At 32.5% G+C, this 22493-nt stretch overlaps 2 protein-coding genes and 2 long non-coding RNA genes across 8 annotated transcripts; 1 reads left to right on the top strand and 3 right to left on the bottom strand.

The window, feature by feature from the left end:
• Positions 1–2196: 2196 nt before the first annotated feature.
• On the bottom strand, positions 2197–3646 carry LOC106401158. 2 transcript variants are annotated; one of them, XR_007314417.1, is made up of 4 exons: positions 3100–3646; positions 2897–3022; positions 2689–2777; positions 2197–2596 (listed from the first exon to the last, which is right to left on the bottom strand). It is a non-coding gene; the product is annotated as an uncharacterized LOC106401158 (long non-coding RNA). The 2 variants fall into 2 exon arrangements; XR_007314416.1 differs by having other exon boundaries at positions 2897–3013; positions 3100–3636.
• Positions 3647–5914: 2268 nt separating this feature from the next.
• Positions 5915–13237, bottom strand: LOC106447043. Of its 4 annotated transcripts, XR_007314415.1 has the most exons (9): positions 13026–13237; positions 12877–12960; positions 12631–12750; positions 12409–12539; positions 11599–11832; positions 7475–11502; positions 7264–7375; positions 7006–7148; positions 5915–6856 (listed from the first exon to the last, which is right to left on the bottom strand). XR_007314415.1 is itself a non-coding variant. In XM_013788081.2 (6 exons), exons 4-6 carry the CDS (start codon positions 12505–12507, stop codon positions 11259–11261), a joined length of 480 nt encoding a protein of 159 aa, XP_013643535.2. In that variant the 5' UTR covers positions 12508–12539; positions 12631–12750; positions 12877–12960; positions 13026–13237; the 3' UTR covers positions 10685–11258. The 4 variants fall into 4 exon arrangements, 2 of the variants coding, with proteins under 2 accessions (XP_013643535.2, XP_022543355.2); XR_007314414.1 differs by having other exon boundaries at positions 7475–11832; positions 12877–13118; XM_013788081.2 differs by lacking the exons at positions 5915–6856; positions 7006–7148; positions 7264–7375 and having other exon boundaries at positions 10685–11502; positions 11696–11832.
• Positions 13238–13391: 154 nt separating this feature from the next.
• LOC106352024 (glutathione S-transferase F4) lies at positions 13392–22073 on the top strand. The gene is given in 5 exon segments (XM_022687631.2): positions 13392–13534; positions 13692–13834; positions 21171–21219; positions 21331–21353; positions 21355–22073. Coding segments are annotated over 5 exon segments (831 nt in total). The 5' UTR covers positions 13392–13440; the 3' UTR covers positions 21877–22073.
• Positions 16261–19666, bottom strand: LOC125575872. The gene is made up of 2 exons (XR_007314418.1): positions 17508–19666; positions 16261–17434 (listed from the first exon to the last, which is right to left on the bottom strand). It is a non-coding gene; the product is annotated as an uncharacterized LOC125575872 (long non-coding RNA).
• Positions 22074–22493: the final 420 nt, after the last annotated feature.

Raw genomic sequence — 22493 nt, forward strand, 5'->3', positions numbered from 1 at the left:
ACACGAAATTACATAATATGATTAACATATATACGACAATTAATAATTATGAATAATAAATATTTGATAATTATTTTTGCATCATTCTTCATTTTTGTTTAATTATATATTATTAAAAAAATTAAACAATCACATTAACCATATAGTAAAAAATTAGATTTGTTCTTATATGTCATATTTTGAATTTTTTTAAATGACTTTAAATTACAAAAATGAGGAAACCTTATATGTTATATTTTAAATTTTTTTTTTTAAAACTTTAAAATACAAAAATGAGGAAACCTTATATGTTATATTTTTCTTATATGTTATATTTTGAATTTCTTAAAACGACTATAAATTATCAAAAATGTAAGTATTCCTTAAGTATACGACTAAAAGCATTAAAATGACATGTATCAATTCGATGGTTGATCTGAAACCTTTCAAAATCATATGGAAGATAAATGTCAAAATAATTAAACTGTGGAAACAATATGTCACTTTTTCCAAGAATGTGTTCAATGGAAAAATAAGGTTTTTGTTTCATATCGAATCCGATCAACCCATGATATATTAATTATGGTTTTGTTTCATAATTTTTAATAAAACTTAATCTGATCCATCGGAAAGAAATTATATAATAACAACAAAAAATATTGTATATGTATAAATAAAATGATCAAATATAAAAAAAAAATATATAATATATAAAAATAAACTCACCATGCGCAAGGCGCATGTCTTATCCTAGTTGTATAAATTATAACCTTGAATTAGAAGTCTTGCTTAACACATTTACGTAAATTGCCAAATGTCTACATAGGGTGATTTGTTTTTTCAAAAATACTCATGTAATAATCATGAGGTAAGATGTGACATTTTACTACAAAATTAATTATTTTCTTCTTGATAGCTAGAATTTTTTTAAAAAAAAATTGAATAAAAAAGATAATATATAAGGATTTTCATTTTATTAAAAACGGCATAAGATAGTATATATACAAAGTTATCTAAAACCAAACTATATATTCTATACTATATGAATATTAGATGTAATAAATTTGGGATAGTTTTTTTATTTTAAAATGATCATTTGAGAAATATATATTTGTTTAGTTGAAAGAGTAAGTTCATAACATATGTGAAAAATATAGATATATTTGTCCAGCATAATCATTTGTAAACAAAAATTTTGTTGGAGAGAATGAAAACAAATAATTTGAGATAGGTGAAACAATTTTAAGGATGTTAATGTTAAGGAATAAAACAAAAAAAAAGGAGAGAGGAAGAGACCAGAGAATTAGAAGGTTGTCGCTTTGAGACTAAATTTTAGAAGGTATTATCATCCAAAAATCTTATAATTATTATATACTAGTGGTATTCCGGCGCTACGCGCCGGGTTCGTATGTTTTATTCTCTAATGAATTCAAAATTATTAGTTTTTTATCCATTTGATAGTAGCGCCGGGTTTATATATTTTATTTGAGTTCAATTTTTTTAATTTATCAATTTGATAGTGATTAGTGATAGTAGTGTATTATTTTATTTTGAAGTTGCTTTGGTCAAAGAGGAATTGCATAAATGGTTTCGCTTATCGATTTAATACAAATAGAATAAATAACTGATGGCTTCACCAAAGTAAATATATTTGAACTTAAAACATAAAGTAAACTTAATGTTCCAAATGGATAACATGTAAATGTATGTGTTTTTTTTGTGATCATCTTGCGGCTAGAAGTTGTAGTTGCTTGGTTTTAGTTGGGAAAGCTTTGTTGTTATATTTGTTTTTCTAGACATTTTAGTTCATGGGTAGTGGACGATAGTAAGATAGAGTTGTAGTTGTTTAGGAGGTTGTGTGTTGATATGAATTTCAGGGTTTAGTAAATCTTAATGTAACATTGCCACTTGGGAGCTTGGTTTTAATCATGAAAGGCAAATGCCGGATGGTTGCCTTGGAGTTTTAAATGCACGTCGTCCTTTTTTTACAGGGTGCATATGTAGGTTGTGAATCTTGAAGAATCATAGTCCTGATTAGATTCAAAATTTTGAGGAAGCGAAATCAGTAACATGCGTTAGTGGCAAAAAAATTTTGTATTCCCATTTGACATGCTGCAAAGAACAGTTGAATTATTTCTCTACAATTTAAAAAAACATCACGTTGACTTGCTTATCCTAAAACAACGGGTGCATTAAAAGAGAGCAACAAAAAGAACATTCACTACTCAAAGAAACCCAATATTTAAGAAAATGATGACAATCAAACCCAATATTTTCAAAATGTATCAATGTTTGTATAACTATTGATTCTCAAAGAAGGCTAATTACATGCCCCGACAACAAAAACCAAAACCGTAATCTTTCTAATCTGCTATTGCTTCTGCACTAAGGCAAAGAGACTGATGTACAAACAACACAACATCTACTTAGACTCTTTTTCCCCTTCTTATTTTCTTTAAAAGCCGTTTTAATTGCGGTTTTAGCCAGGGATGATGGATTTAGTGCACTCTTTGGGATATTAGATTGTCTGATCTTGAAAACTGTTCAAGCCGTTCCAAGGGCACACTCTCATGCTCGAAGCCCTGCGTTTGTCACCTCTGATGTCTTTGCTCCATACCTACAAAATCATATTAATTACGCTAATCATCCGATCAATATAACACTGAACACACCAATGGATTTTGTATTATATTTAAAAAAACTACTTACATGTGATCACAAATTTCAGTAGTCATGATAGGTTGAAGATGTTTTCATAACGTTCCTTCCTGCTACTTCAACAACATCAAAAACCTAGCCTGTCACACAAAACAGAGTTCAGGTTCAAGATGGATATAATATTAGTAGGATAATATTACGAATCCATCAAGTGTTGCAAGAATCATTTCTCCAAGAAGAAGATGAAAGAGTTTCTCACCGACCGTGCTATTAACCATTGAGCTCGAGAAGAAACCATATACTTTTATAACCTATAACCCCAGAGAGCAGCACTCCATTCGCCACTTCCTTTGTCATCTTCGTCATCTTCCTCGCTCTGTTATAACTTATAACCCAATCAGCTAGATACAAAATATAATTTTACAAACATATTTATAAAGAGAAAAAGACACAAGATTGTACCTTATGAGATATTTCAGAATTGCATGGCTAATTTCTCTCTCCTCTGATTCAGACAAATTTCGTTTGTTTCTCCACTTGATTTTGAGAAAGAAGACACAAGATTGCACCTTTCGTATTCCTATTTGACATGCTAAACTTACAGGGAGATGCCAAAACTGTGAGTTTCCTTTGCAGCATGAAGATGTTATATATACGACATCGACGGTTTACAGAAAAGGTGGAGGGAGATGGAGTGAGTGGGAGGGGAGGTGGAGTGTAGTTTAGCGACTGGATTGATGGTGGAGCTAAAGAGAGGGGAAAAGGTTACAGATTTTTCTTTCGGAAACCATGAACACCTGAATGTTTACGGCGCCGACTATTTAGCTTGACCATGAAGACGCTAAGACAGCCCTAGAAGACATGCCGGGCCGAGATTCTTGTATAATGATGGGCCCACACAATGAATCCAAATGGAACTTAAAGCCTTTGAAACACAATTCAATTCATCTAAGAAATAAAGAGCGAGGAACAACACACGAAAACCGGCTGGAAAAAAAAAACGCAAATGCTCTGGTGTGCGACACGTGGGGCCAAACGCCCATCTCTCCAGAGTGACGTGGCAGCAGGAGGTGAGAGAAAACCCTGTTTTATTATATAAGATTGTACCCTCTTAAGTTGTCTTGTGTGTATAGAATTAAATTAACTAATTTTTTTTTTGGTTATTGAATGCAGTTACCCAACATATTTTTAGAGACCATATTTTAGAGAGCATTTTCATCCAAAAGTCCTATATAATATACTCCCTCTGTTTCAAAATAATACATGTTTAAATTTTTTTACATTTTTTAGTAAAACAGATTAAAAATTAGTTATAACTGCATGGTTTTTTATAATTTTATATTTCCTATATTTTAAATCAATAAAAAAATAAAAAATGCAATTAATGTTCTTGAACTTCACAATTTCTCATTACTAGTTGACAAAAATTGCATTGAATATATAAAATATAAATTTTTTTGAAACAATTTTTTTTAGAATATGCATCTTTTTGAAACGGATGGAATATAACATATCATAACTCTTAAATTGTTATAGAGAATTAACTAAAGCTTGTGTAGTTATTGAATGCAGTTACCCAACATATTTTTGGTATTTAAAAGTATCTCATGTGTTTGGGTATTCAAGACTCCTAAATTTCAGGGGCCCTAGTTTAGACTCGACTCTCAATCTCTTGTTTATATTTTTTTACTAAAATATATATATATATATATATATATATATATATATATATATATATATATATATTTTTTTTTAAAGGGGTGCAACATGAGGATCTCTTGTTTATATTTGTATCACTAAAACAATTCATCTCTTGTAACACAAGAAAGGTGATGACTCTTTACGTGGATGTCAGACAAAGCAAAATGTTCCTCCCTTCTGTATATATTATACTAGGGTCGGCCCGCCCTACGGGCGGAATATACTTTACTTGTGATCTAGAATATTATTTTTTGTATGATTTTGTGGTTTGTGTTTTTGGTTTGCATTTGAAAAAATGTGTGCTAATGATTTTTGTCTTTTAGAAAGTATTAGGCGAGGAGGGATTATATGTGATAATGTTTGCAATAGTTGTTTCTGTTAACCATGTTTTTTTAAAAAAAAATTCTTATAACCGTGGTTGTGGACCTTACAATCTGTGCTGTTTCAGAGATGAGTTCTCTATTGTTTAACCATACTAGGGGCATAGCCCCCGCGCAAGCGCGGGGCCGAGAATGTTGGTGATGTATTGGATAATTTTGTGTACAGAATGTTGTGTTTTCACTTACACAGGCTTCCATGTCTATAATGCAATTTCTGTTTTGTGGTATTTCATTCAAATTTAAACTTAAGACATTTTTTCTAGCCTATATATGTATGTTATGACAATAAATCACTAAAAAATCGCAACATTCCATTATATTGGTACCATGTTCAGATGCTGGTCACAGATTCAACAGAGTCAACCGTTTTCGTTGCATGTAACGGGAATAACACAGCTAGCAAAAAAAATTGGTGTAATCATTTCCTTTTTGCACTCTTGTCGCATCTATAAATGTTATAATCCTCAAATCAAATCCGTAGTTTAGAAAACAGAAAGAAACTGTAAGTTTTGGACTTTGAGTTTTTTCATGCTCTTTAAATAACAGATTAGCTTAATCATCAGGCTCAAAATATCTAAGAATGTCAACTGGTAATTAACGATAAAAATACTTATCTAGATTTACTCAAGTCTGATTCTAAAACAATTCATAAATCCCTTGAAAACCTCAGAACTTTAAACCTAAATTTAGAAAATCAAAAGCATTACAATATATAAGATTTAGTCTATTAGAGTCTAATCTAGACTCATATTTTTGTTTGTTTTATAAGAGGAAAGGAAAACTTTATACAGCTTAGCCCAGTATTTATGAGAAAAGTTGGACGGTATGCAGCCAACAACACATCATTGAACAATTTAGAACATTGGTTATTCGTATTTTCTTTTTAAGAGTATAAGATTTTAAGAATTTAGAATTAGGCTGTGCCCTTTCCACTCAGACTCCAGTGTTCGGAACAGCTTGGTACCAGTTTTGAACCATACGTTCATAAAAAGCGAGGTAATAATAATTACCTTTTAAAATATTAATAAAAGAAGTTTCAAGAAGAAAAATTAATATAACCTTGTATTTTCAAAATTAAATACAATTAGCACATGCACTAACGGTGGATTTAGACGACATACAAAATGACTTAGAGATCAAAAATATCATACGACTGTAGATGCAACCAATTACTTACATAACTATGACAACTTATGTATGATGTGTATCTCTTTATTTCTTTTTTAAAGTAAATCCTGAAAAAAGAATTGAAAAGAATAATATTTACATTTGCAAATGACTTGTTATACACATACATAAAATGATAAAACTATGTTTGCAGAGACAAAGTCCAAGAGAAGAGAATATAAAGATTACTAACTACTCTTTGAAAAAAAAAAAAAATTCTTCCAAATGTCAATCTTTATTGACTTGTGAACACGCTCTTGCTCTTTTGTCTCTTTTCACAATTTTGTTTTTCCCCCTCATTCTAGAAACTAAACATGAATGTAATAACAAAAAAAGAAGAAGTAAAACCTGAATACCACAGTTCAACTGCAAACCTTACCATTGACTGAGACAGAACCTTAAGCAAAGGAAATTAACGGTTTGGATCGCACCATATGTTCTTTTACTTGGTCTATGTGTTGGTGCTTGAGTAGAAGACATGGAAGATCGGTCCCATGAGACTTCATTGGCAAAGGCATTGTTGATCTCTTCAGTTCTTGAGTAGCTTTGTCCAGTTCCACTCACCTGTTAACAAAGACTATATTCAGTACATTACGTATAAATTGGCTCCTATGGATTTATAAACTACACTAAAGACCAACAGTGAGGTTTCATGAATGTATACTTATAGAATCCATTATATTAAAGATGAGACTGGTAATGAAAAAGAGAAGTGCTGGAAAAAACGTAACTTCATGGGGGATTCATGCTTTTGGCGGAAGAGTTCCAGCAAGCCATCCCCAGACGCTACCAGAGCTTTGTCTTTTTCCATTCATATTGGCGGCGGCTTGGTCAGACGCAACGGCTCTCTGACGGTGGAGGAGTTCCAGTTTATTTTCAAGTGTGTCTTAATCTTTTGTCTTACCTCTGCAACCTCTAATTTGAAACACCTCGACTGTTCCGCTGCAAGTTGACTCCGCAGACTGAAGTTCCTATTACAAAAAATGGTTGCTATGACAAAACAATCTCTGAAAAAATTCTCTCAAACTCATGTCATGTCTCTTGCTTTCTAGTCGCTTACATGGTAAAACGGTAGTCTGAATTAGAACCAATTTGAAAGGCAATACTATTATTTATTCACCTTGTATAACTCAGGGTTTCTCGTATCAGTCTCTGTTAACTCTTCCTTCAGAGTTTATAAATTCTCCTTGCTGAGTCATGCCTCCAGATCTTCCTTCGCGGATTTGAGGGATGTGATTACACACACTCCCTTTTTCCTTCAACCTATGGATTTATATACAACACATAAAGGAGAAAAAAAATACATATATGAATTTTATGTTATTACTTTGTTAATTATTCACACGGTTGAAGGAGAGAAAATTCAGCTAGAAGATACCTTAGTAGTATGTGATGCACCCAGTTATCTCAAAACGCAGTTCCACACATTGATGAACTGAACCTTGATGATATCTACGACCAGCGGGGATGAAGCCGTGGATCTCTGAATTCTGCAGATTCAATCAGATGAGATATTTAAAAGAAGAGTTAGATAGGCGATTATAAACAGATCTGGAAGAGATGTTGCAATTGATCGAAGAAGTCTTTACCCTGTCATCAAGGAAGAGAAGCTGATTCCCATGAACTTGCCATTTTTTTAACGTTGAGTGGCAGACGACGGCTTTGGCAACTGGAGCAGCGGATGAAATCATTTTCGAGAAGGTGAAATACAGTTTTATTGGAGGAAGAATTGTTGAGAGAATGAGGGCCGTTGGGTTCCTCTCGTAAGATAACGTATATATAAGGCGGAATGGAGGAGGTGTAGCGAACGTGAACTGGCATTGATTGACGGAGTAAATATGGGAGACGTAGAGGAAAAGAGTTATAAAACGATTCATGGAATCAGAAACAAACAATCTGCGCTTCTCTCTATGAATCAGTCAAACCTAGATGGCTAGATTCGATCGACCAACATGTTTCGAGAAGATGATGTATATTAGACCAAAAAACAAATTAGGTGTCAAAGGCCCATTCAAGACAGTATTTGGATTTTCGTTAACGAATGTCATCCTAATAAGATTTCCGTCAACGTAAAAAAAATTAAAAAGGAAGCCAGGGGACTTCGAACCCGTACACTCAAGCTTTATTATGAGCGGGTTATATCACTGGGCCAAGTAGATTTTAGTTGTTAAAGCCAGGGCGACGTAAATCTTATACGAAAACAAATTCGGCCCCTTTAAAAAGTGCTGACGTGTCACCTCAGGAGGAGAGAAACTCCCTCATTATATTATAGATTATGCTTTGTATAATGGGTTGGCTTTGTTGGGTTGTCCGATTGGGTAGTGAGTGGTTCGTATCGGGAACAAAAACGTCATCATGATTGTAAAGTACGTTTAGTTATGAGATTTCTTGAAATTTTAAGGTTCCTATAATATGGTTAGGGTGCCTTTGAAGTTTTGGCAGAATATATTGGTGGACACCTTGTTTTCTATAGTAAGAATATAACAATTAGTGGGTTTATATTTATCTAATAGGTATTGTTTAGGTATTGTTGATTTGTGACTTTCTACTTCGGTACTACTCAATTTGGGTTGGGGATTGAGAGTCCACTCTTATAACCATTAACTTTATTTCGACATGATCGATTATCAGAAACATACAGAAAAAAAATCTCTTAAAGTAAGGTAAGCCTGAAGTATATTCTCAATGAACCTTCAAAATGGCTCGGAGTAAGCTTTTCTCTGAATAGCATATACTTTGCCTAAACCAAGTCTTTTTCTTTTATCATTCCTTGGGCAGTTTCACCTTTAACCAAGAGCTCAAATAATATCTGAAAAAAAAATAATAGCAATGATCCAAAACGAAAAAGATGATATCAATCATTAGAAGCAAGGTTAACACCATCGACTGAAGGGTTCTCATTGTTAAAGAAAGCAACAATATCACTCATTAGCAAATTTGTCGGGAACTTTAATTCAATAACTGCAGAAAAATAGATGTAAGCCACTGATTCCAAAAACATTTTTCACGTCTTGATATAAATCATAATTATATATATCCACACAACCCTTATTTAAAGTTACATTTCTTTTGCTCTCACTGGTAGTTTCCTAACCAAACTCTTGAGCATATGAGACTTACATTGGCATCATTTGCGAGGAAGAACACATGTTAAGTGCTTACACCCATAGTTGATTGGTTAATTATCAGTTAGTATATTTTGGGCTCTCAAGAATATGTTGGTGGTTTTCATGATTATCATTTGTATGAATGGATTGGACATTACATAATTGCATTGCATTTCATTATTATGTTAGGTTGAATATGATACTGAAAAGCCGAATAAAATATTGAAAATTAAATTAATTGTTTATATTATAAATTAACACTTGAATGTATATGTATAATATTCCATTTCGAATATTTCAATTCGTCTAAGATTGCTGCCTAGTTGAAAGAAGGTACCTTTGATGCATAAGTAATTTACGACTTATGAAGCTAAGGTATATTTGTTTACTATTACATAAATAGTTTGGTTCTATTTTTTTTATTTTTATTAGTTTCTTAATTTTTACAGTTTTAATTTAATATTTTGTAGTTTTTTTTTTGTAAATGAATACTATCATTTTAATGTGTTTTGTAGTTCCAATGTGGGTAATTTTTAATATTTAAAATAAGGTTATATTTTACTGAACCATATATAGCAAGTAAAAATAAAGATGATGAACATAAATATAATTTTTTTTTTCATGTCTTCGAGCTCTGCTTATTTTTAATTTGGGATGATGGATTTTTTCGTTTATTCTAATACTTTCTGTAATTTATTTTTAGACTTTTAATAATATTTATAAATTTAGTTTTTTGTATGTAAATATGATGTCATGATAATATTAAAAGTTACGATAAATTTATGTTTTGTATTTTGATACATGAATTTTGATTTTTTTTGTTAACATATTGATGTCAATAAATTAATTGAATTGGAAATGAATCAATTTTAAAAATTATTTATGAAGTATTTAACATTCTTTAAAAGATTTGGTGAATATAAGATAGTTTATTACAATAGTACATAGTACATTTAAGTTTTTGAAAGAAAATATTATTTCCTATCAAAAGTATAATATTGTTACCATAAACTGTTATTATTGTTGTTGTTACTAACCAAACAGAAACAATCCATATAATAAAAGAAATATTACTTGATTCCAACAACTTCCAAACACTATGTTACAAAGGTTCTTCTCCTTCACCTTCTTTTTAAGATATGGCAGAAGAAGAGTATTGAGCATGGTTAACTTGAGAGATTGCATAAGGGATAGTTGAGTACATTCCTGCAACGGTGACAGTATCTTCAGGCTTGTTTCTTTCGATGTGGAAGACATGAGCTGCGGTTAGTTCGTTTGCATTCTGAATGTTGAATACACACACGCTTAAAGGGAAATGTAATGTTTTTTTATTAGAATGAAAACTATTACAACGATATGGTAATATATTAGACTTTAAAAAACAAAAGCAATAAGAGATGTCTACTAAACACTCACACAAAGTATACATTATTGGTAGGAGAATGTTGGTTTCAAGCACCCATGTTGATGATGCAATGGATGCTTTCTCTCTTCAACATGTAAGCAAAGGCTTTGTTGATCTCAGAAAATGGTACTGTGCGAGTGAGAACTTCTGAAGCTCCAACTCCATCGGGAAGGGGGGGGGGTTGCTAATATTAGGGTAAACCGTGAGAAAACAGGTAAAGGCAGACCTTTTGAGTCACTACGGTTAGTTCGTTTGCATTCTGAATGTTGAATACACACACGCTTAAAGGGAAATGTAATGTTTTTTTATTAGAATGAAAACTATTACAACGATATGGTAATATATTAGACTTTAAAAAACAAAAGCAATAAGAGATGTCTACTAAACACTCACACAAAGTATACATTATTGGTAGGAGAATGTTGGTTTCAAGCACCCATGTTGATGATGCAATGGATGCTTTCTCTCTTCAACATGTAAGCAAAGGCCCGGTTGATCTCAGCAAAATGGTACTGTGCGAGTGAGAACTTCTCAAGCTCCAACTCCTTGTTCATGTATTTTTTGACAACCCCTGGAATGTCAGTTTTGGGTTTGTAGTTGCCAAAGAAAGTACCCTTGAGATTCCTCTCGTTCAGCAATTTCATCGGATGAGTCCTGAAGGCATCGTCTTTGCTTGGCACACCAACAGGAACCGCAACACCAGTCCTGAAACCTGGGTTTAAAATAGAGCGAGGTTCTCCCCTTTGAGCTTCGTATCTTTAACTTCGAAGTCTTAAACTCAATGCTAACTGAGTCTTCTTTTTGGTCTCAGCAGGATCAGAATGGCTCAGGCTGGTGGTCGAAGAAGAAGACGGAGAGACTTCAGCAGCAACGGTTCAGAGCCACCACTTGTGTTGTGGTTTTGAGTTTACTTGGAGCTCGGAGAGTGAAGCCCTGTGCGTTTTCATCTGAGGATGATGATGATAGAGCTAATGTGCTGAGCAATGAGTACTCAAGAGGGTAAGGCGTGAGGGGCATATCAGTGACTGAAGAAACCATCGGGATGTAGCTTAGTGAAGAAGAAGAAGAGCTCATGGAGTGATCAAATTTGCAGGTATGCCCAAATCTGTAGACCCAAAAAATAATGGAGGATAGAAAAACAGAGCTTCATAACCAAATAAAGAAATTTTAACTTTTTTTGTCAGCACAAATTCTAACTTACCTTCAATTATTTACCAAAACATTATAGTTGACTCATGGGAGTTTCAAGACAGTAAGGTTTAAGATAATATATCAGATGCTTGGGTAATGATACTCACAGGACACAGTGGGAGGCCAATGTCAGTTGAGCATGAGACCGTACGGAGAGGAAGAACCATTTTTGGCTGTAATCGTAGGTGCTTTGAACATATGAGCTTGGTAAAAACTCAGGTCTTGGTATAACTACTCTGAATTCCTGCAATGAATGAACGGATTGAGACTAAAACCAAATGAAAATAGTTAGACCAGTTGATAGCATGGAGCTTGTACACCATGAAAGAGCATACTGGTGAAGTCAACAGGTGAAACCAAATTTACACTAACATGTTCTCATCTAATAACAACATTCTTTTCCATACGTGAAGTCAATTAATACATATATTTTTTGAAAGATCATACAATACAATACAGCTACGGCACATATATGCTAGCTAGATCACATAGAGAGAGCGCGATTGAAACCAGACGTAATGGAAATCCCATGTACTACAACGATAAATAAAATACGTTGTTTAGAGTGATACTCTTCACAAGTTTTAAGTGAAGATAGATTTTAGGAATTCAAGTTTTGTAATCACAGAAAAAAGTATGTTTGCCACTTAAGACCATCATTAGACTAAACATTGTAGAAGTATATACAGACACATATGTTCAGAAGATTCTTCAAAAATGCACCAAGAAAATTAGTGAATCTCCTATATATAGAATCGTCTATCTTACCTAAAAGTTTTGGGACAATTAGAAATATAGAGAAAGAGAGTCAGAGAAAGACCTGAGAAGCAATGTGATAGCTGAGAGCCTGAGATGATGGTTCATACTTTTCATCATTATCTTCCTCAGCTTTTGCAACCGAAGACTGAGCTTCAGACATTCATCTTTGCATTATCTTAATGTGCATATTAACTATAATAGAAAAACAAAGTAATATACAATTTGAGAATCTTATTTAAATCGTAATCAATCCGCTGTCTGAATCAATCAATAGAATAAATACCTGACTCAAGGGTTGTCCAACTCTTTAGGGAAGCGCTCCAGTATCTGCTTATGTCATTCCGATCTACAATCACGTTACCTCCATGGAAGCCTACACTCCCAAGTTTGAGAAGCTCTGTTTCTGACTCACAATAATTGGAATTGATAAGATTTATAAGAAACAACTCAAGTACCACTCTGGATCTTTTGTTGCTGGAGTCAACGAAAATAGGTACATAAACTACATAAAAGGATACAAAGATTCAACCTTTTTGGATTTCTAGAGTTGTCGAACCCGAAGCAAACGCAGGAGGAGCGATCTCCACCATGTCAAAATCCTTTGACGATCTTCCTGAAGATTGATTGCAAAAGTGATTCAAAGATGTAGAAGATGATTTGGAGTGAAGGAAATCATACCTTTTTATACCCGATGGATCTGGAAGAATTTCGTTTCGATCGTTTCGATTGATGGAAGAAGGTGTAAGGACATGATCAAAACCCTCAACGAACCGAATCGTCACGCCGATTTAAGAAGATCCGTCTCCTTTAGATCGAAGAATCGGAAAACCTAGAAAATTATAGCATCGCTCAGAGAACGGTGACTCTGCAGCCATTAGAACTGAAGAACGGGCAACGTGAGATGCCAAAGCCCATACAATTTCCCGTTTAATGAAACGATGTGTTTCGAAACAAAGTGCCACGTGTCGTGCTTTGAGGCAACGACTTATCTAGCTGGCATCCCATGTGGCATGCCTAAGAAGAGAGGAAACTGTATTTTATATATAAAGATATTACAGTATATTTTTGAGGTATAAATATCACTGGCTAATCAATGAGATATACAAATCGTCTCTCGATGGACTACAGGAGGTTGGTGTCCAAGCTAATGCCAAGTTGGAAGCGTGAGGCAGAAGTAAAAAAGATCGGTAAGAGATATATAGGTCCTACTTCAGATGTTAATTCTGTTTTTGGTAATTTTGATTGACTTCAAGTAATAATAATATAAGATGATGCATGATTTCTCATTTCTGAATTTCGTTTCTTCGATTATTCTATAACTTTAACACTAATTAATGTGAGAAGGTTACAAGGTTCATGGCCATCCTTTCTCCACCAACACAAGGCGTGTTCTAGCTGTCCTCCTTGAGAAAGGGCTCTTATATGAGCCCATTACTGTTGACTTGAAATCTGGTGAACACAAAAGTGAATCTTTCCTCTCTCTCAACGTAAGTATTCTTATCGCCAAGAAAACAAAAGATTCTTAGTAGCTTCAGAGTGGGATTTACACACCAAGGTCAAATTCTCGTCTGTGTTAACTTGATGTACTACACTCTCATGTTCCACAATTTCATCTAGTTATTAATGGTCCTCCTATTTGACCATGTTTACAGAAAGACTTCGTGGTGAACAACCTACATACATTTATTAAATTGACGATATTTCCTATATATTATCTGAGAATCTTTAAAAAAGATATAACCTCAATTTTATATTAATTACGAAATAAATTTACCGATGTGTCATCTCTAAACTTTTTCTCAGTGCTTACTTAGCATCTTTATAAAGAACTAGAGATTTTGCCCGGGCTACGCCCGGGGTCAGACAAATATCAATATATTTAATATATATAATGCGTAAATATTACATCCCTTGAAAAAAATATAAACCATATATATAATTAAAAATGAGTAAAACTGATAATTTATCATTTGTACTATCTAAAAATACATAGGGAAAGATGAGCAAATGTGAAATGAACAAAGAATAGTTAATTCTAAATTATGATCCAAATATATTTTTTGAGCAAAATGATCCAAATATATTTTATTTTATGTATTGGGTTATCATGAAAACAAATTATTAATCATAAGTAAAATCCATCTGGTTGCTAAAGAAATAAACCATGTATTACACATGCCAATCTAAGAACACACCACATCACTATTCTAATCACAATTCTAACATAGTAGATATTTATAGATTTATATTTTTGCTTGAAATCAGTGTGCTTTCACTTTTTATTTACAATTGAGTTCTAAATTATGGTATTAGAAATTCTTTGTGGTATTTAGAATCTATATGAGATGAATAGATGATGACACTTACAATGATGTTTGATGACTGCTGCCCACTTTGGAGCAATACTAAAAATGTCACCAAAAAATCCTTAAAAGTTGACATCAACATTTGTTTAATGCTAATCTTGAAGTGTTTATAAACTTTTATTAATAAGTAATAACTGTAAAACAGTCTCTAAGTTTTTCTGAAAAAAAAAACAGTTTATATAATTTAAATTCACAATTAATTTGGTTCATTACCAGTGATTATTAATTCGATTATCTTCTTTAGGAGTCTGTTTCATAATGTTATGCATAAGTATCTTAATTTTTATTGTGTATCACTTGAATAAATTTTGGAGAATTATATATTTAATTAAATATATATATATATTATTTGTTGTTTTAGTGTGTACCTATTCAGAACTAAATCAATAACAACCTCCGTTTTTCTATGGATTTTGAAGATATATACCCTGCATTATGTATATTTGACCTATAACATATACTTGTAGGTTTATGATAAAATTTGTATTTTAAATTTAAATAAGCTAAACCAAATATATAGGTATGTTGTTAGCAGCTAATTAAATTTAGGAAATAACCATAAGTTCGAACCCTAAATTTCTCTAGAAGGTATTTCTGCTACATTTTCCTTAATTGGAAATATTTATATCATTCAATTGATCTGAATGAAATAAGGATGACGTGTTAGTCGGTATTTCTTGTCATTTGGAAGAACTATAAAATTTGATACTTCATAAACTGCTCATTCCTTCAACATTTATGTATGTTGGTCTTTTTTTGAGTCTTGCAATTTCCTCAATCCTTTGCATTTTTTTTTTAATATTCACCAATTAGTGGTGGAAAAATTGAATCAAATGATAAATATATTATGATTTTTTCAAAATGTTCGTTCTTGTTTTTTTTTTTTTGCAATTAATGTCCACATACAGTTAAAACATGCAAATACTATAAATCTTAAAATAAGTACTATACTATGTAATTGTTGATTTGATAAACATTGTTATTGGTTTGGTTTGCTACTCCTACATTGTTAATTATGATAAGGGTTTGTTAGGTTTATGAATTAGGAGTTAACTGATGATCTTATTGACAATAACTGTAAAGTGACGAATCTATTGGCTATGTATTTGGTGAAAATATTATTCATTTTATTTGGTGTGTGTTTACCCTTTTGTTTGTTCTTCCCATTGCTTTATCAGAAGAACTTGGATGTTATGATTGACCCATGTTCAAAACTTTCCTATTCATGTGTTTCGTTGTCACCAATTTTTTTAATCTTTCTTTTTTTCATTCTCTTATAGTCCTTAAGGCTATAAACAAACTGATTTCTTTTGTTGTGTCTTATTTTTAATAGGTTTATTATGTGATGTTTTGAAGTTTGTGTGATTTATTGATCTAGATGGAGGTGATGATGTAATTTTTAATATGTGCATATATCAGATTGGGTCTGATGAATTTTATTTTTCGGGTAATTATATTATATTTTAGATGAGCAGTTAGAGAAGAAAATAATTGCTTAGAAGCTAATTGTGGATATATATATATTTTTTTCTTTTTGTTTTTTTCTAGTGTTTATGTGTTATTATGTTTTTAATATTTCATCTTAAAATTGTAGTTCTATATTTTGTGCTACGCAGTTGTGTTCTCGGTTTGGTTGTGTCCCACAATTTTATTTGGTTATGAATTCTACAAACACTATTTAACTTGACTTTGAACATAGGAGATGTTGTCCAAGATAGAGGGTCCTTCGTCTATAGAATATACTTAGCAATATGAATGCTTGGCTTCTTTACAAAATGTTGTAGTGTTAGATTTGAGAATAAATAAAAACATTTTTAGTTGCAATATCAGATGCCATTTGACAATAGAAATCTTTCACATAATTCAAAAATATATAGAAACAATTATTCACCTAAAACTTGCTTGCTTTCCCTCGTCTCTCATAGTCACTGCTTAACGATATTTATAGAGTAAATCTGGTTACATTGGTTTTGTTACATTGGTTTACAAAAAAAGAGGTGTATTTTTTTCCTTTTGCTTCCTTAAAACAAATACGTGAACATGTTCTCTGCTTTGGTTTTGTCTCTTTGCTCCCCTGGTGATTAGTTGATCAATTCTTTTCTCTTTTATGTGTTCTTTGTAGTGAATAAGATCTGGAATCTCATCATTGTTTGTTTTTTAAAGTGTAACATATTGGTAATTCATGAAATGAATATTCTTTACCCTAACACAATACAATATTTGATATAAAGTTCTTTTGGTGATTGAGTGTGTTATAAAGAACAAAAATATTACTTCAACTACACTCTACAAACGAAAGACACACCAACCAATATTTTGAGAGATTTATTCCAAATTTTAAATAGTTAAACAAAGATGAAGGAATCTCATTCTTGATCCTATCCCTGAAATATTCTCGTTATGTAATTTAACGTGTGCATATACATATCAATCTTAAAGTAGTTTGGTCCTGTCCAAATGATCAACATACACATCAACAACAACATTAGCACAGAGCTTTGAAAATTAAATGTGCGATTAGCTACTGAAAACTAAATGAAAAATTTGTAAAGCGAAAAGAATCATCTAATTCGGGTAAACGTTATTGCTCTGAAGTTGCCTTGAACTATATTCCTCTCCACACACATCAACAAACATCGTAAGCTCGTTCTCGGCCAGGTGTTTTGCTCTTGGGTCGCCACACTTAGTTTGGTAAACAGCCTCTGTTGTTCCTCCAGCCACCTCATTTGTTCACAAATTTTCAGTTTTCGGAATCTACGGTTTTTTCAGTCATATAAATGAAACTGTTACGTACCAGAGCTGATGTTGCCGGGACAAATGGGTAGTCCACCTTACTGTTGATCTCCTCCTCTAAGAGACATCCCAATCAACCTTGCTGTTGATCTCATCCTATATAACCCTCCAATGAATACGCCCAAACTATATAACCATCAGTAATCAAAATAGTTACTTTAAGACATTTGGTGAAATAAATAATTATATAGGTACATACTTATACGAAAAGACAGGTAGACTTTTTACTTGTATTCTGGCCCATTGAATCTCTTGTTCTAGTTGGGTCAGCATGATCGTAAAATAAGATAAGATTTGTCTCACCAACTGATCTAAGACTTTTATTTGCTACACCATTTATGGATCGTTAAGATAAAATATGCTTGTTGAAGTAAACTTTCAAGAGCTAAGAAAGAACACATACCCAGGTCTAGCGACAACCATTTCTCTGTTGTTGGTGCGAAGAGAATCTGTATATGAAATGGTTTTCAATAGAATCAGAGTAGAGTTGAAGCAAGTAAGAAAATTACAACACTGTCAGATTCACTACTTAATTTTAAAAGGTGACAGCTTTGCAAAACTTATCTCGAACTCTTCTATGGACCACAACGTCAAAATGTGACAGAATCCTGTAGAAATGGAACCTCGAACCAGTTAAGACGGTCGACAGAAGATAAATCAATTTACCATCAGGATTGAAAATTCTATAACAAAAAATTATAAGGCTACAGGAGACTTGCCGGAGGTATGAATCGATTCCATGGCCCATAGCTTGATATTATTGTATAGAGGTTCTACGATGTGGTTTGATGTAAGTATCAATAAAGGGCTGTACCGGTTTCCATCTCAAATCCCCGGGAAATTGGATTGTTTCTCTGTCGGGAGAATCATCATCCTCTCCGCCTCTCGTAAACGTCGCTATCTTCACCGCCACCGATCTCATTTCTCCTTCCTTCCAATCGAACCCCCATGCGATGCGGTGATCTAACTATTGGAGTCGGCCAGCCTTATGTGTTAGGGCTTTTCCACGCATCTTGTTGTGGGACACTGTCTTCCGGATCAAATGGCGGCGCCGAGGCCGACGGGGAGCCAGGATCTGTTCGATACGTATTTCAGGAGAGCAGATTTGGATGGAGATGGTCGTATCAGTGGTGCTGAGGCTGTCGCTTTCTTCCAAGCCTCCAGTTTGCCTAAGAACGTCCTTGCGCAGGTTTGATGTAAGTATCAATAAAGGGGTTATATAAGATGGAAAACAAAGGGAGGTGAAGGAGAAGATCTCATGAAGATAAGGTATAAGAAGTGAATTGAATGTGTTATCAAAACTCTGAAACGGAGATTCATAGAAATCTGAAACGATAGAGAACAAACAAAGAAGATGAAGAGCTAGAGAAGAGAGGCGTAGATCCTGGTGTTCACCGGCTAGGTTGTTTTTTTTTTTAAATTATACCGATAGATTGTAGCTATATGATATCAAAGCCCACTGTTAAAGAACAAAAGCCCAGCGGAACCACATCGAAACCCATACGAAATCAATAGCGTAGTGTAGGAGATCCAACGTGTATTAATTAAATGTTTTGATTGGTCACAGCCCATCTGACGTGGCTAAACGCTTCAACGTGATTGGTCGATTTAATTGTCCTACGTGGACATGCTGTATGGAGCTCATATACCCCTTTTAATATAGTATAGATTTGGATAAACCTTAGTCTAAGTTTTTTCTCTAGAGAAATTAAATAACATTACATTAAATTATAAACCGTCGACAACGTTTGTAAACATTTATCTTACAGTTTGATTTAAAACATTATCTTATAAAAATGATTATCCTTTATATGTTAAAGTTAGTGTATTTCATAATATTATGTTTGGTCAATCTCAACCATATAATTCGTACTCAAGTTCCACCACTGTAGCACAATATCAGTGAGTTTATAGTCGCCATGTAGCACTAACGAACGAAACTAATCATGTAGCATAATATTGGTCATTATTCACGTGCACAATTTCAATACAGTTCTTTCTACACAAGGAGATTTTACAAACTTAAAATAAAATTAGTTACGTATGTTCAGGCAAATAGGAAAAATGCTTTAGATAAACATATGAGTTGTACAAGAATCAGTTTAATGATTTGTTTTTCACTATGTGCCTATAAAGTTCACAAACTATTATGTTCAGTGCAGTTCTTTAAAGTTCTTTGAAATTCACAAACCATTATGTTAAACTGGTCCGGTTTTATATTTGAGTAACATATTAAACTATAAAACTCATTCATAAACCAGATCATATTTGACCACTTTAGTTTTTAGATCCACAATACAAGTGAGTTACAAATTTTGTGGAATTGGTTTATGGCAACTCATTATTTACTAGTATTAAATATACCGTATATTCAATACATACTTTGTCAAAGTATAAAATTTTGGGAAATAAGAATAATTACTCATAAATCAATCCTTAAATTTATGATTTGTCTATATCCTTTTGGCTTGATATGCAAATTTATATGTGATTTAGTAGTATTCGTTTCCAAAAACAAAATATAAATATTTGGGCATTAATGTGACCACGCTAACATGTTAGTTTTGTTTTAAGAGTTATTCTTAGGTTCACCAACCAATAGAATTTTGTTATTTCATATTTGATATTTTTTTGAAAAGAAAACACAATATTGTCAAATTATATTATGTTTTAAAAATAAAAGATAAAATAAATAAATAAAAAATAATAGTAGTTATAAAAAAAAAAAATTTCAAAAATATTTTTAACGTTGTCAGAAAAATCATTAAACCCTAAAACTTTTGGATAAACCCTAAACATTTGGGTAAATCCTAAATTCTTAGATAAATCTTAAACTCTAAATCAAAAACACTAAACACTAAAACACTAAATCTAAAAACCCTTGAGTGTTTTTGATTTAGATTTCATAATTTATCCAAGGGTTTAGGGTTTACCCAAAGGTTTAAGGTTTGGATTTAGGGTTTAGTGTTCTGCTGACGATGTTAAAAATATATTTTTTTTAAATTCTTTTTTTTTGTAATTATTATTGTTTTTTATTTATTTTTTTACCTTTTTATTTAAAAATATAATATAATTTTACAATTTTTTGTTTTTTTTTAAAAGATATCGAATATGAAATAACAAAATTTTATTGGTTGGTGAACTTAAATGTTCACCCTAGGGAGTGAACCCAAGAACATGTCTTGTTTTAATATTTTTCAGACAATAACGAAGCCAATTTTAATATGTTAGTTTGGCCATAATAGTCTTCGACGAGATTGGTCCAACTTTAATATGTTAGTTTTGCCATTATATTTTTCTGTCAGTGAGAGGGGAACAAAATTCTAAATGAATAGAATGGCATCATCTTGACTCGGATAGGGAAAAAAATTAATCTGAGCCAATACTATCTATATTCAATTTCGTTTGTCCGGTACATCAATTTCTTAATTTTATGATCTATATCTAAGTAGTAAATTCTGGTCCATTACCAAGTATTGCAAAGTTTTTGAATCAATCATAAGTATAAGCAATCAAATTTTTGTATGTTATATACATTGCATTATATATTTTTTTCATCCTGTGCAAAGTCCATGTCTTAGTAGCTTCTGAATCCTGGACACTCACCGAGAGATTGATTACTTGTAACAGGATTCAAGTTTTAACAATGCTGTTATTGATGCAGCCATTTGGTCAAGTTCCAGTTTTTGAAGATGAAAACGTTAAGCTGTTTGGTAATTAAATTTAAATTACGTACTAAACTAAGCAACATCCTGATAATCGTTTGCTATATTATTATTTAGTCTATTTTTAGGCTAACTTCAATTTCAACTTTCTCCTTGCAGAGTCTCGAGCCATCACACAATACATCGATCGCATATCTTCATAGCGCAAGAGGCACGCAGCTTCTGAGTTTAGAAAGCGAGGAGACACTGGCAACACTAACAATGTGGATGGAAATCGAAGCTCACCAGTTCGATCCATTTGCATCAAGACTCACTTGGGAGCAAGTCATTAAACCTCTCGACGGTCTAGAGACTGACCACACGGTAGTCAAAGAAAACGAGGCTGGACTAGAGCAGGTTCTAAATGTCTATGAAAAACGACTCGGAGAATCTAGATTCTTGGCTTGTAATACCTTTACTTTGGTTGATCTTCACCACTTACCCAATATACAATACCTTTTGGAAACTCCAACAAAAGGATTGTTGGAAAATCGACCTAGAGTACGTATGTGGGTGGATGAGATTACTGGTAGAGAGGCTTGGAAGATGGCTTGTGATCAAGAAAAGTCCTGGTTTGGTAAGCAAAGGAAAGATGATATTACGGGAAAGGCTATCAAGATGCCTTGTGAACAAACAAAGTCTTGGTTTGGTAAGCAAAGGAAATAAATGAAAGCAAAAGAAAACTGTGTGTTGTGTTTGTGTCGTTGTTTGTAAGCGCGTGCTGTTTCTAAAGTAAGCTTCTGTTGTTTGTTGACTGCTGTGGAATGCATGATATGCATCTTATAAGATTCGTTGTGTGCTGGCTCATGTATGTCTGATGTATATGAATAAAGGAATACAAAATCTACTTGTTTTTAAAGTTATATTTTTATCCTCAAATTAAAGTTTCATATTGTATTCTTCGATTTCAGTTAAGTATGGATAATAAAACTAGGAACTGATTATATTATCCAAAAAATCTGGTTCCGATTGGGTCTGATTCAGTTTATTTTTCTAGGTTTATATATATAAAATATAGGAAGACTGTGGTTTATTTTTCTAGGTTTATATAAAAATATAGGATGACTGAGATTTAATACATTTATATGAGTTTTTAATTTGAAAACTATATCATTATTTATTTTTATTTTTGAAAACTACATTTTCTAATATGTGAATTGACTAAATTATCCATCATAAATACTGAAAATTATTGTAATACATTTTTGTCATCGAAATTATTTAAATATTTAAAGTAACAAATCTAACAAGATTCAGATCTTCGTTTATTTTCTTTTTAAATA

This window comes from Brassica napus, chromosome A6, assembly GCF_020379485.1.
Source record: "Brassica napus cultivar Da-Ae chromosome A6, Da-Ae, whole genome shotgun sequence".
Classification (NCBI taxonomy): Eukaryota; Viridiplantae; Streptophyta; class Magnoliopsida; order Brassicales; family Brassicaceae; genus Brassica; species Brassica napus.

Excerpts from the sequence above, each read along its gene's own strand:
- LOC106447043 (XM_013788081.2), bottom strand. The coding sequence starts at position 12,507 with ATGTCTGAAGCTCAGTCTTCGGTTGCAAAAGCTGAGGAAGATAATGAT. Across the intron at positions 11,833-12,408 it reads GCTATCACATTGCTTCTCAG|GAATTCAGAGTAGTTATACC; the intron begins GTCTTTCTCTGA and ends CATTCATTGCAG. Across the intron at positions 11,503-11,695 it reads TTGGCCTCCCACTGTGTCCT|ATTTGGGCATACCTGCAAAT; the intron begins GTGAGTATCATT and ends TTGGGTCTACAG.